A 12988-nucleotide genomic window follows, 5' to 3' on the forward strand; every position below is an offset into this window, starting at 1 on the left:
AGCATTGTCCCCCAAAGAGATTTGTGGCAGGCGTGCTGGGATTCTGGAATACAGGGCAGTGTGATCTAACAGAGAGGAGCGGCTCCATGTGTAATCATGAAAAGATCATTCAGTGCAGCTGGGCACTGTCATTAGCTATTCTTGTCTGGATATGTCTTCCCAAGGATCGGGATTGTGACTCCCTCACATCCCATTGAGCTCCAGCTGGTTTTAAGAATATTTTCGCATCATATGGTTCCTTGCGTCTCTTGACATTTCATGCACATAGAGGTCCTGATTCTGAGCTGCATCCAAGCTCCTTTACATCACTCTGGCAGTGTAAAGAAGACAGGAACCAGCCAGATCTTCCCACTGGGGAATATCATGGGTTTAAGGGCATTGCCTGGGTGGGGTAGGACCAGTGGAATGGCCTTATCATAACCTGACCCCTTTCCAACATAGGGGTGTGCCAGGAGCATGCTCAGGCTAAGGAGGAATTTAGGGGGTGACTGGGGTGTGGCCAGGGCTCCAGCTACTCTGGATTGCTGAATGTCTGTTGGGGACCATAACAGCCAAGGTTTAAGTGAGGACTGCCCCTGGGGTTGACCAGTTGTAATTTACTGTGGACACAGGGAGTCAGTTCTGTTGAAAATCCTTTTACACCCCCCCCAACCCCGACCCCCTGCCCTCCCCTCTGGTGTTTTCTCATTTTTCATTGTTTATTTCCTTAAAACGGAATCAGTGGGTTTTATTAGTTGTCTTTCACTTAAACTGAAAATCTGGGGCTCCAGGCACGGCACTGCATTGTAGAGCTAGGAGCAATGTGATGAAATTTACAAGAGGAAAAAAGCATATTTCTTCTACGTTTACTTAAAAAAAAAAAAAAAAAAAAAACCGGAGAAAACTTCCTGAGGGGAGAGAGAGAGACATCTGCTAGATTTGGTGTAGTCTCCCAAGGAAATGTTGCAGCATTGGAACCTGCAGCTTTCTTTTCCGAGCTGATCAGCACCCACAAATCCCACTGAAATCTGTGGGAGTCAATGACGCTCGGTACAATTTGAAAATCAGGCCAGGATCCCGGTAGACCTTTAAAAGCAAGCTGGACAAAATACTATTAAAACAATGCTGTGCTGGCTGGCGACAGGTCTAGCTTGGCTGTGAGGACTTTCCCAGCTCTTATGACTATGATTTTGTTGTAGCACAGAAGATACAAACATACAGTCACTGGGGCAAATATCGCTGTCCCCTCCTCTTTTTCTTTCTCTCTCCTTTTTTGATTCATTCACTTTCTGGAATTGGATTTTGATTTTGATCCATTTTGGTGTCCGCACAGCCCACCGTATTGTCCTGGGAAAAAGCCCAGCTCAGTAGCAATAACTAAAATAGGCCACTTGATTTGCTTTCCTTTTAATATAAAAAGTCACTTAGTTTTACCTAGATTTCCCAGAGAACCGTGGGAAGCCAAAGAGAAAGAAATGAGTTTAGTGACTAACAGCAAGCCTTGATCTGGAGGAAGGAGATGGCATCAGGACAGCAATTCTGCTGGTTCCACTGATGTTGTGGCCCTTTTTTGTTGTGCTAACACAGGTCAATCTTGACTTAGGATCTAAAATTGTGTGTGGGTGCTTCTGTGTGTCTCCCCTGGCCAAAGCAACAAATATGCCCTCATAAAATAAAAATTTTTGTAAAGCTTCTCTCCTAGAAATCTCATAGAATTTGGGGGACATTTACAATCTTTATCTAACCAAGAACAGAGAACTACTGGCTGAAGCTAGGTTGGTTGTTTCCCCCTCAACAAGGCTGAACAACCTTGTGAGTAACTTCCGGCTTTGGTGAGCTCTCCTGCTAGGGAACCTCCCCTGTAATTAGCTAAAGAAGAAAACATTAGGGGACAAAGGCAAAGCTGCAGGTACTTGCATGGTCTGTGGCTCACAGCCAGAGGGCAATAGTGCTTCAGAAATGAGGTAAACCTGCACTTAGCTTCCATTCCTAAGGCAAATCCTTTCTAGCAACTGCCTAGAAACTAGATTGTATTTATTCATTTGGGTAAATGGATTACACCGCTAATCACATGTTATTAAAGCACTAACTTACCAGTTTCAGAGTAGCAGCCGTGTTAGTCTGTATTCGCGAAAAGAAAAGGAGGACTTGTGGCACCTTAGAGACTAACAAATTTATTTCAGCATAAGCTTTCATGAGCTACAGCTCACCTGACATTTTAGTCCTTTCTACAGCCTGAACACTCTCTCACAGCAGTGTCTCTCCCATAGCAACACCTGTAGTCACAGAAAGAAATCCTTGTTTGGGTCAATTCTTTGGTCAACTAACTTCGGGCCAGTATCTAGCGCCTTATTCCATTAGTATTCCCATTGGGCCTGATTCTTATTTACACTGAGGGGTTTAAGCTGTCTGTAGTTACTTTAAAACACGTATATTTCTGGAGTCTTCCTGGGGCCTTTAAGAAGGCTTGTCCGTGTGGCTGCAGCTATAGTATAAATCATAGAATCAAAGAATATCAGGGTTGGAAGGGACCCCAGAAGGTCATCTAGTCCAACCCCCTGCTCGAAGCAGGACCAATTCCCAGTTAAATCATCCCAGCCAGGGCTTTGTCAAGCCTGACCTTAAAAACCACTAAGGAAGGAGATTCTACCACCTCCCCAGGTAACGCATTCCAGTGTTTCACCACCCTCTTAGTGAAAAAGTTTTTCCTAATATCCAATCTAAACCTCCCCCACTGCAACTTGAGACCATTACTCCTCGTTCTGTCATCTGCTACCATTGAGAACAGTTTAGAGCCATCCTCTTTGGAACCTCCTTTCAGGTAGTTGAAAGCAGCTATCAAATCCCCCCTCATTCTTCTCTTCTGCAGGCTAAACAATCCCAGCTCCCTCAGCCTCTCCTCATAACTCATGTGTTCTAGACTCCTAATCATTTTTGTTGCCCTTCGCTGGACTCTCTCCAATTTATCCACATCCTTCTTGAAGTGTGGGGCTCAAAACTGGACACAGTACTCCAGATGAGGCCTCACCAATGTCGAATAGAGGGGAACGATCACGTCCCTCGATCTGCTCGCTATGCCCCTACTTATACATCCCAAAATGCCATTGGCCTTCTTGGCAACAAGGGCACACTGCTGACTCATATTGAGCTTCTTGTCCACTGTCACCCCTAGGTCCTTTTCCGCAGAACTGCTGCCTAGCCATTCGGTCCCTAGTCTGTAGCGGTGCATTGGGTTCTTCCGTCCTAAGTGCAGGACCGTGCACTTATCCTTATTGAACCTCATCAGATTTCTTTTGGCCCAATCCTCCAATTTGTCTAGGTCCTTCTGTATCCTATCCCTCCCCTCCAGCGTATCTACCACTCCTCCCAGTTTAGTATCATCCGCAAATTTGCTGAGAGTGCAATCCACACCATCCTCCAGATCATTTATGAAGATATTGAACAAAACTGGCCCCAGGACCGACCCTTGGGGCACTCCACTTGATACCGGCTGCCAACTAGACATGGAGCCATTGATCACTATCCGTTGAGCCCGACAATCTAGCCAGCTTTCTACCCACCTTATAGTGCATTCATCCAGCCCATACTTCCTTAACTTGCTGACAAGAATACTGTGGGAGACCGTGTCAAAAGCTTTGCTAAAGTCAAGAAACAATACATCCACTGCTTTCCCTTCATCCACAGAACCAGTAATCTCATCATAAAAGGCGATTAGATTAGTCAGGCATGACCTTCCCTTGGTGAATCCATGCTGGCTGTTCCTGATCACTTTCCTCTCATGCAAGTGCTTCAGGATTGATTCTTTGAGGACCTGCTCCATGATTTTTCCAGGGACTGAGGTGAGGCTGACTGGCCTGTAGTTCCCAGGATCCTCCCTCTTCCCTTTTTTAAAGATTGGCACTACATTAGCCTTTTTCCAGTCATCCGGGACTTCCCCGGTTCGCCACGAGTTTTCAAAGATAATGGCCAATGGCTCTGCAATCACAGCCGCCAATTCCTTCAGCACTCTCGGATGCAACTCGTCCGGCCCCATGGACTTGTGCACGTCCAGCTTTTCTAAATAGTCCCTAACCACCTCTATCTCCACAGAGGGCTGGCCATCTCTTCCCCATTTTGTGATGCCCAGCGCAGCAGTCTGGGAGCTGACCTTGTTAGTGAAAACAGAGGCAAAAAAAGCATTGAGTACATTAGCTTTTTCCACATCCTCTGTCACTAGGTTGCCTCCCTCATTCAGTAAGGGGCCCACACTTTCCTTGGCTTTCTTCTTGTTGCCAACATACCTGAAGAAACCCTTCTTGTATCTGAGGTTAAATGAACCAAATAAGTCCTAACTAATTGATAGGTATGAAACTAATAGGGTTCTATAGATATTAGAATATGTGTGCATATAAATTACTCTGAACACCTATAGAACTAAATAGAGAATGATCTCTTTTTTCTGTAGAATTTGTAAACATTTAAGTAATGGTTTATTAGCAGATATATTATTTAGGGACTTGGGGCCAGATTTTGAAAGGTGTTTTGGTGCCTAAAGATGCAGATAGGCACCTAGTGAGATTTTCAAAAGGTGCCTAAATGCCTTTAAAGATCTACGTCTTGGATCCTACAGTGAAGGGTGGCAATATAAAACTCTTAAGACAGAGTTAGATCCCTATTCGAAAGGTCACTTTAAAAATTCCATGGAAAGGTTACCAAGTTCTATTAAATTCTGTAGGACTTTTCCACAAGGGGATTTAGCTAGCTGAGCCATGGCCGTATGGAATTAAAGATGCCTGTATCCCCAGGTACCTTGACTCTGTCACTTAATGGATGTAAGGTTTAAAGGTCAAAAGGCAGGTGGCATTTTCAATTTCTGACAGCACTGACCTGTATTGTTAAGGTCAGCTGATTAGTGTGGAGGAGATCCTGGGTTCAGGCATTAAGATGTCTCCTGATTTTTGGATGACGTGAGCAGAGTGGTCCATGGACAGGGTTATTGTTATCTGAGTGCGATCCTAGTTGGACATTTCTATCGTTTGCAGTGACAGATTTGTTAATAGTTTCTTCTTATGTGGCATCTCCATTACTGGAGGTTTGCAACTATGGTACCCCATTCTGTACGATCCTCCGCTAATCTCTGTGGATGAATAGTCCTTTTGAACCATCCAGAATATCACATCATCGACCCAAGATTTTCTTTTTTCTTCCTCATGTTCTTCTGCCACCAACTTTCCCTTCCAGTGCCTGTAAACATGCATCACCCATCAATCCTCTTCCTCCTTTTGACACAGACATTATTGATAACTTCTCCTTTTCTTAAAATGGGCCCTGAAAATCAAATCTTTCTTTTTCAGATCTGACTTTTAATAGTTTAATCTTAACTTGAAACTTTCCACGTGTGTGTATGTGTGTGTGTATGTATATTTTGCTGAGACAGGATAATGTAAACTATGAAGTTCTTCTAAGATTTTCTTTTCCCTTAAATGGTATTTATAACCTTAACGCCAGTTTGCAGAGTTGTTTTTTTGTTTTTTGGTTTTGGTCTGGGGAGTCTACAATATTTTTAGATTTCCTTCTAGTCTTTGACCCTAAATAGAAGCCGAATTATAGATCCCTGCAATCAAGATTTTTATCTATTTACATCACCAATTAGGTGTGATTCGAGTTAAGCCTGTGGAGGTGAGCACAGAAAAACCAGTATAATTGAGAGCAGAATCAGAACTCTAATATTCATAAAAATAATCCCTTTTAATAGATGCTGCACTGTCATTGATGAGCACTTCATCTCTCTCACCTGTGCTGTTCTGAGTCTGGCACAAAATGTAGCCAGTCTGAACACCAGATGTCTGGCAATGAGACTGCTAGTTGCTTGCAGTCCATCCCTGATGCATTCAGATTTCAGTAGTCTAGATTATGCTACGGTGATCCAATTGATGCTGCTCCTTCTCCATTGCAACAAAGCCTGTTGTGCCAAACCCTAGGCAGAAATTTGTTGCCATCCTCAGTGCTCTGTGTGCACCAGACAGTAACCAAGAAATTCATTAGTTTCCAAGTTTGCAGAGGGGAAAGAGGAGCTGGTGCATCCCTAGAGAGATATGGAAGAGCAGTTTATGTCATTTACCAGTATGATATTTCTGTATGTCTGTATCAAGGCAGCACAGACTTGCAAAGCTCAGAAGGTCACAGTAGAACTTCTATACTTCGGAAAACTATTTCTGCTCCAGAACATATAATTTCACTGTGTGACTTTGAGGAACAAACACAGCCAAACCTAGTTAATTCAGGTTTGGTCCATCCAGATGCCTGAATACAGTATCCAAATGATTTCAACTGTAATCAGACTTGTAGAGTGTGTGTGTGTGCGTGTGTGTGTAATATGAAATTACAGACCAATATTGTTGGATTAAATTGGACTTTGGATGCTGATCCCCTCTGGGCAGATTTCACTATTAGGTGAAAAACAAAACTGATTATGGACTAGCTGTGTGTAGAGTGCTACAGATTTTTAATTTTATTGACACATGATAACTCAGGAATATAGCGTTTCAACGTGGCAACAATGGAATTACAAAGAAACGAGGTCCTGTTTGTACATAAATATTTGTTCTCTCTAGGCAAATGAAAATTATTTTACTTCTCCTTATAGAATATTTCCATAGCCCTGGTGTCTTCCTTCCAATCAGGATGATTACAGGAGCAGCTGGCAGCCTGGCACGCCTGGCTTGAACTTCTAAAGCCCTTAAGCAATGGTCAGTCATTGGTATGTTAGGAACTAAGCTCCTGAAAATTGAATCATAAAAACTAAGGGTGGAAAAAGATCATTTTAGGTCATCTAGTCCATCGCTTGGAAATTGCAGGACTGTTTCCTAGTTTATATCCTCAAATACTTTGTCAATCCAGTTTTAAATATGCCAGACAATGGGCCTTCCAATGCATCACTCAAGAACACTATTCCATAGTCAACTAGACCTCACTAAGATGTTTCTGATATTCAGCCTACATTTTCCTTTGGCCAATTTCATTCCTTTACTTTCAGTTGTATCCTTTTAAGCCACCTTGCACCATTTCTTTTCTAGGCCTTCAGGAATAGAACTGGTTGAAATGTTTAAAGCTTTCAAATTTTGATGGCAAATCTTGCTGGAATTCCAGCAAAAAGTATTGTAAATTGTTCATGACTTTTTCCTTTGCAACGTTGCTTATAGTTCAAAATTTTAATTAAACTGAAACTTTGGAAAGCCAGCATTTTGACGTCAAAGCAGGGAAAAGGTTTTTACAATTTTTACTCTCGTTTGACCATCTCTTCTTTGGAATTAAAAACAAAGAAGTCGCTTTCCTGGAACGCCATCTCTGGTCCAGTTACAGGAAGAACTCCCTGGGTCTCTTTATATACAATCCCGTCAGCCTGGCTCCTTCCACTTCCTGTGTCTCCTGTCCTGTCTCCTTTCCTTCAAAGTCTTAACTCCCATCCAAGCCTCCTCTAAGAAGTTTCTCCTCCTTGAGGTAGTTGTTATCAGGCCACTTTCTACAAAGGAGAGTGGATTTTAGAACAGGAGATCTGCTAAGAAGACCATGTTCTAAAATTTAAAAAAGGCAACCAAGAGCATTATGTAATTAATATTCCCCATTGTAAAGCCATGATGCAACTGGATGAATGTGTACAGATCCAGTGTCTCAACAGCATTCCAGTTACGGTCCAAGGGGAAAATTAAGAGAGAAGTAATTTCCATTTTCCACCAGCTCAATCCTCTTCCTCCTTTTGACACACACATTATAGAGAACTTCTCCTTTTCCAAACTAATGCAGAAATGAAAAAAAACCCAGCCACCTTCTGTTCCATACCAAAAATCCTGTGCAGGAGTTTGTTCCTCTAGAAAGCTTTCTCAGGGCTGTCAAATTTGCTTTAGGCCACAGGCGGTGTTCTGTCCAAATAACATCAGTTTGAACTTAAGCTGTTCAGCTCCTAAAGCATCACTGAGTCAGCAGCAGTTGAAAATTGCTGGCAGTTCTGGGATTTGCTACATTGGCTCCTGGATCTGTCTGTAACCACGAAGCCATGCTCGACCGAGAAACCAATCTAGGCCTGCCTTTTACAAGCCATGATTTCATAAACCACCAGGATTAGAAACAACAGGGCTAGTTCTGCTCATGCTTACACGGACCTAAATCTAGGTGAATGCCACTGAAGTCAAAAGCAGAATCAGGCCCAGGTGCTGTATTTATTATATCATTTCAAGCTGAAAAGGCAGGAAAGGGACCCGGAGTCATTATATCCATATTAGCGAGGATGAGTTAATGTCTGATTTCCTTGTCAATTATTTTTCTGATAAAACAGTGATTATGGATATGAGCGTCACACCAATGGCCAGTGTTTACCAGCGTTTTGGTATAACCCGTCATCCTTGTCAAAAGACTGTAGCTTTGGACAGAGTTATCTCAACAGCACTGGGTAAGTGGATTTACAGAAGATGATTTTAGCAAATCCAACCCTGCAGCCCTCAGCCACATGGGATCTCCAAGCTGTCATCCCAGAGTTGTTTAAAGCCTACTTTTCCTGAGACACACAGGGTCCAATTTGAAACTGATTAAGTTGATGGGAGTTTTTTCATTGACTTCTTCAGTGGGCTTTGGATCAAGCCCGTAATTCTCTAGTTTTTGTTTGTTTGTTCTTATTTTCTTCTTTAAACTTGCTCTGGAAAAATGATGCTACAAGCAAACTGTAGAGCATGGGACAAATGTGATCTATGGGCTTATCCAACATCCATTGAAGTCAGTGCAAAGACTGCCGTTGACTTCAGTGGACTGTGGGTCATGCCCTAAATCCTGAAGAAAATCCAAGTGATTAAAGCTGAGAGTGGGATACATGCTAGAGAAAGGCAATAAGAATTGGGTTTAAATTTGAAGAAAGAGAATAATAAGTAGATAACCCTTGAAGTTGTGAGTACTCCATGATCCTTTACAGCCCCATTAAAATCAGTGGCAGTTGCAGCTAAGGTCAACAGGAGTTGCAGGTGTCAAGTTCTAATTGTATTTGCTAAGTAAAAGGTGCATAAAACAGGCACAAAGAACTGACAGCTATACATCAGCCCCTCGTAAGCTCACAAGCTGCACAAATGGGTCCAAGGATCTAGCCCATTTCCTTCAGCACTGGTAAATATAATGTAGCCATGTTTGTGACTTCATAAACACAATCTGCCTTAGAACAGCAATGTCCTCTCCCTGGAATGTGGTGGCAAAACCAAAAATCCACTTAAAAGAGAAAAACTAAATAGAGGCAAGTTGGGGTTAACAATGGCATCTTACAAGGGAAAGGAACACATTTTCTCAAGAGGTTTACAGTGTATTGTGCATTAGATAAACACAGCTGTGCTGCACTTAAGAGATTAACCTTAGAATAAAAATATAACCGATATCTTTCTACAGCTGTCTGTGTTCCAAAAATCCCAAAGCATTTTTCAGATGCCTGGGGCCAGATCCTGCCCTCCAGCACCTTCTAAATTCTGCTCATCTCTAGATGCCAGAGTCTCAGCAGCCAGTGCACGACAGAGCAACCTTCAGGCTGCTCTGTCTTGGGTCTGGGTCCAAACTGTAACCCTGATGGGCCCAAAATTGCTATGATAAAACATATGGTCTTAAAGTCATCTGTGTGCATACACTCTCTTGAGCTGTGTTCAGCTCTAGCTCAGGTTCTGGACCATGAAATTTACAAAGTGGCCTAGAGGTAGAACAGAACTAGGAATCTGGGCTCTTGGATTCTAATCCTGGCTCTGCCACTGTCTCACTATGTGACTTCTTGATGATCTAGCTTGCCTTTATGTAAAATGGATCTAATAATATTGAATGTGCTGCACTGCAGTGATCCTAAGCTTAATTAATGTGTTTTAAAAGCTCTGGGATCCTCAGGTGAAAGATGGTTAAAGTGCAAGATTGGCTTCTTAGAGAGAATTGGCTCATGCCCAACTGAGAAGCAGAAAGCTCTGCAGTGCAGGACAGCAGCGGTTTAATAGTGTCCAGCAAAATTATGCAACTCGTTAGGGGAGCAATGAATGAGAATATTGTATCCAGCTGAAAACGTTATAGGCTGCTTGTGCACTGTAGGCATGTGGAAAGTGTGACTGGACCACTTATCTACAAAGTACTTAGAAGCCAGATTGCCCTCAGCCTCACCAACCTGAGGCAAATTTGAAAACTTCCCATGCCTGGTTTGAACTTCTGATTCCCTGCATCTCCTCCTTACACAGAGATCTCTCTCTTTGCAGGTACAGAAAGGTTGTGTCTAATAACTGCACAGATGGCGTGAGAGAACAGTACACAGCTAAACCCCAGCAGTGTCCTGGCAAGGCCCCCCGTGGACTGCGTATCATCACTTCGGATGGGAAACTGACCGCAGAACAAGGGCACAACGTTACTCTCATGGTGCAGCTGGAGGAGGTATGGTCTATTTTTATGGTCCCCCCTGGGAATACATTAATCTGAATCATGCAAGCTTGCAAAGACATTGAGTTGAGACACTGGAGTAGGGGATTAAATCCACTTAACAATGCATCTTAGTCTGAATGTTATTGAAAGGCAATAGGTGATATAAGGTGATGATGGGACACAAAGTTTGTTTCCATGCATCAACCACGGTTCAGAACCAGAACCTCACACCCAAACCACTTCAAATTTCAAAAGCGGTGCAGACTTGAATCCTGATGCCAGCCTGTCCCTTCTGGTTTGGATCCCCAACAGGATTTGAGGACTGGTCATTGGTTCCAATTAGACCTTGCTGCAGTTCAGCCCAAGATGGTGGAAATCTCACATACAGGTCTGATCTTATGAGATTTCCCCCCTTTGAGATGGCTGAGTGTTTCCACCATTTAGGCGCTTAGGGCTAAAATCTCCCAAGGAAAGATCTCAAGATTTCATCACGATGGAATCCAATGGTGAATATGAACCCTAGCCTCATTCAGTTTCCACCAGAACAAGGGTGGTCTTAAAGTCATCCGCGCGTGCGCGCGCACACACACACACACACACACACACACACCCCTCCTCCTGAGCTGTGTGCATTTGTAGCTCAGATTCTGGAACTTGAAGTTTACAAAGTGGCCTAGTGGTAGAACGGAGAACTAGGAATCTGGGCTCTTGGATTCTAATCCTGGCTCTGCCACTGACTCACTCTGTGGCTTCTTGATAAGATAGACCCATTATACAGATAGGTAAGCTAATAATACCAAACATACCTCATTGCAATGATCCAAAGTTTGATTAATATGTTTGAAAGGCTCTGAGATTCTTGGATGAAAGGAGGTTAAAAAAACCCGGTATCCTCAGGACATCTCTAATCTGCAAGTACATTTCCCCCTAGCCTGGCTCCTCTTGTATCGAAAGTATTTTATTAAATCATTGGAGAGAATCCATGAAATCTCCCATCCTGTGTTCTCTGCTCCCAAATAAGATTTCCTCACTGCCCAGATTGCCTTTTCCTCCCACTTCCCTTGTCTCATTTGCTTTCCTTTGTGGTTTGGCAAGAAAGTGCTAAACACTGATCTGTGTTTGCACAAAAACACAAAATGCATGGCGGCTTACAGGGGCTAACTTGGATCTTCATGTTGGTGGTTTCTGATTCTTTGTATAGTGATATACTTCTGGGTGTGGTGTTCTGTCCCATCTAGTGGCGCTGAGACCACTGAAAGAGAGAGATAAAATGAGTCTGCTCTACAGCCATAGCTAACAGCCAGTTGGCTTTTAGCTCATGCGGTAGAGGCTCATGCACTAAACTTCAAATGTCCCAGTTCAATCCTGCCCACTGACAATTCATATACGTCCCTCAGCCCGCGCCACTTCCCGCAGCCCCCATTGGCCGGGCACAGCGAACCGCGGCCAGTGGGAGCAACAATCGGCCGAACCTACGGACGCAGCAGGTAAACAAACTGGCCCAGCCCGCCAGGGGCTTTCCCTAAACAAGTGGCGTCCCAAGTTTGGGAAACACTCCTCTAGCAGTGTCAAGGTTCCTTCCCCACTCTGAACTCTAGGGTACAGATGTGGGGACCTGCATGAAAACCTCCTAAGCTTACTTTCACCATCTTAGGTTAAAACTTCCCCAAGGTACAAATTAATTTTACCCTTCGCCCTTGGATTTCCACTGCCACCACCAAACTTTATCTGGGTTCCTGAAAAAACGGAGTTTGGACACGTCTTTCCCCCCAAAATCCTCCCAACCCTTGCACCCCACTTCCTGGGGAAGGTTTGGTAGAAATCCTCACCAATTTGCATAGGTGACCACAGACCCAAACCCTTGGATCTTAGAACAATGAAAAAAGCATTCAGTTTTCTTACAAGAAGACTTTTAATAGAGGTAAAGGAATCACCCCTGTAAAATCAGGATGGTAGATACCTTACAGGGTAATTAGATTCAAAACATAGAGAATCCCTCTAGGCAAAACCGTAAGTTACAAAAAAGACACAGACAGGAATATTCATTCTATTCAGCACAGCTATTTTCTCAGCCATTTAAATAAATCACAATCTAACACATACCTAGCTAGATTACTTACTAAGTTCTAAGACTCCATTCCTGTTCTGTCCCCGGCAAAAGCATCACCCAGACAGACACAGACCCTTTGTTTTTCTCCCTCCTCCCAGCTTTTGAAAGTATCTTGTCTCCTCATTGGTCATTTTGGTCAGATGCCAGTGAGGTTACCTTTAGCTTCTTCATCCTTTACAGGTGAGAGGATTTTTCCTCTGGCCAGGAGGGATTTTAAAGGGGTTTACCCTTCCCTTTATATTTATGACAAGCAGATATAATGAGGAAAATCTGGTACTGTTGGCGTTGGTGGCTAAAAGTTGTAGGTGCAGACCAAAGCTTTTCCTTCTCTGAACAAACTCGCATACTGATTTGCAAAGGAAACAGCATCTAGCAAATCTGACATGCTTTGGTGCATCTAAATGTTCATTCTCTGGAAAAAAATATTACAAACAAATTCAAAATATTGATAAAACAACAAAAACTCACTCCCCTGCCTTTTTGTCCATATTGCCACTAATAAGG

At 43.1% G+C, this 12988-nt stretch overlaps 1 protein-coding gene across 1 annotated transcript in view; it reads left to right on the top strand.

Annotated features, from left to right (window-relative positions):
* Nucleotides 1-12988, top strand: part of SORCS1 (sortilin related VPS10 domain containing receptor 1) — a 424169-nt gene that overhangs the window by 358592 nt on the left and 52589 nt on the right. The window contains exons 17-18 of the mRNA XM_073354427.1: nt 8291-8404; nt 10215-10386. Of these exons, the coding sequence (XP_073210528.1) occupies nt 8291-8404; nt 10215-10386 (286 nt within the window). The remainder of the gene's footprint in view (nt 1-8290; nt 8405-10214; nt 10387-12988) is intronic.

The sequence above is a fragment of the Lepidochelys kempii genome, chromosome 7 (genome assembly GCF_965140265.1).
Source record: "Lepidochelys kempii isolate rLepKem1 chromosome 7, rLepKem1.hap2, whole genome shotgun sequence".
NCBI lineage: Eukaryota > Metazoa > Chordata > Testudines > Cheloniidae > Lepidochelys > Lepidochelys kempii.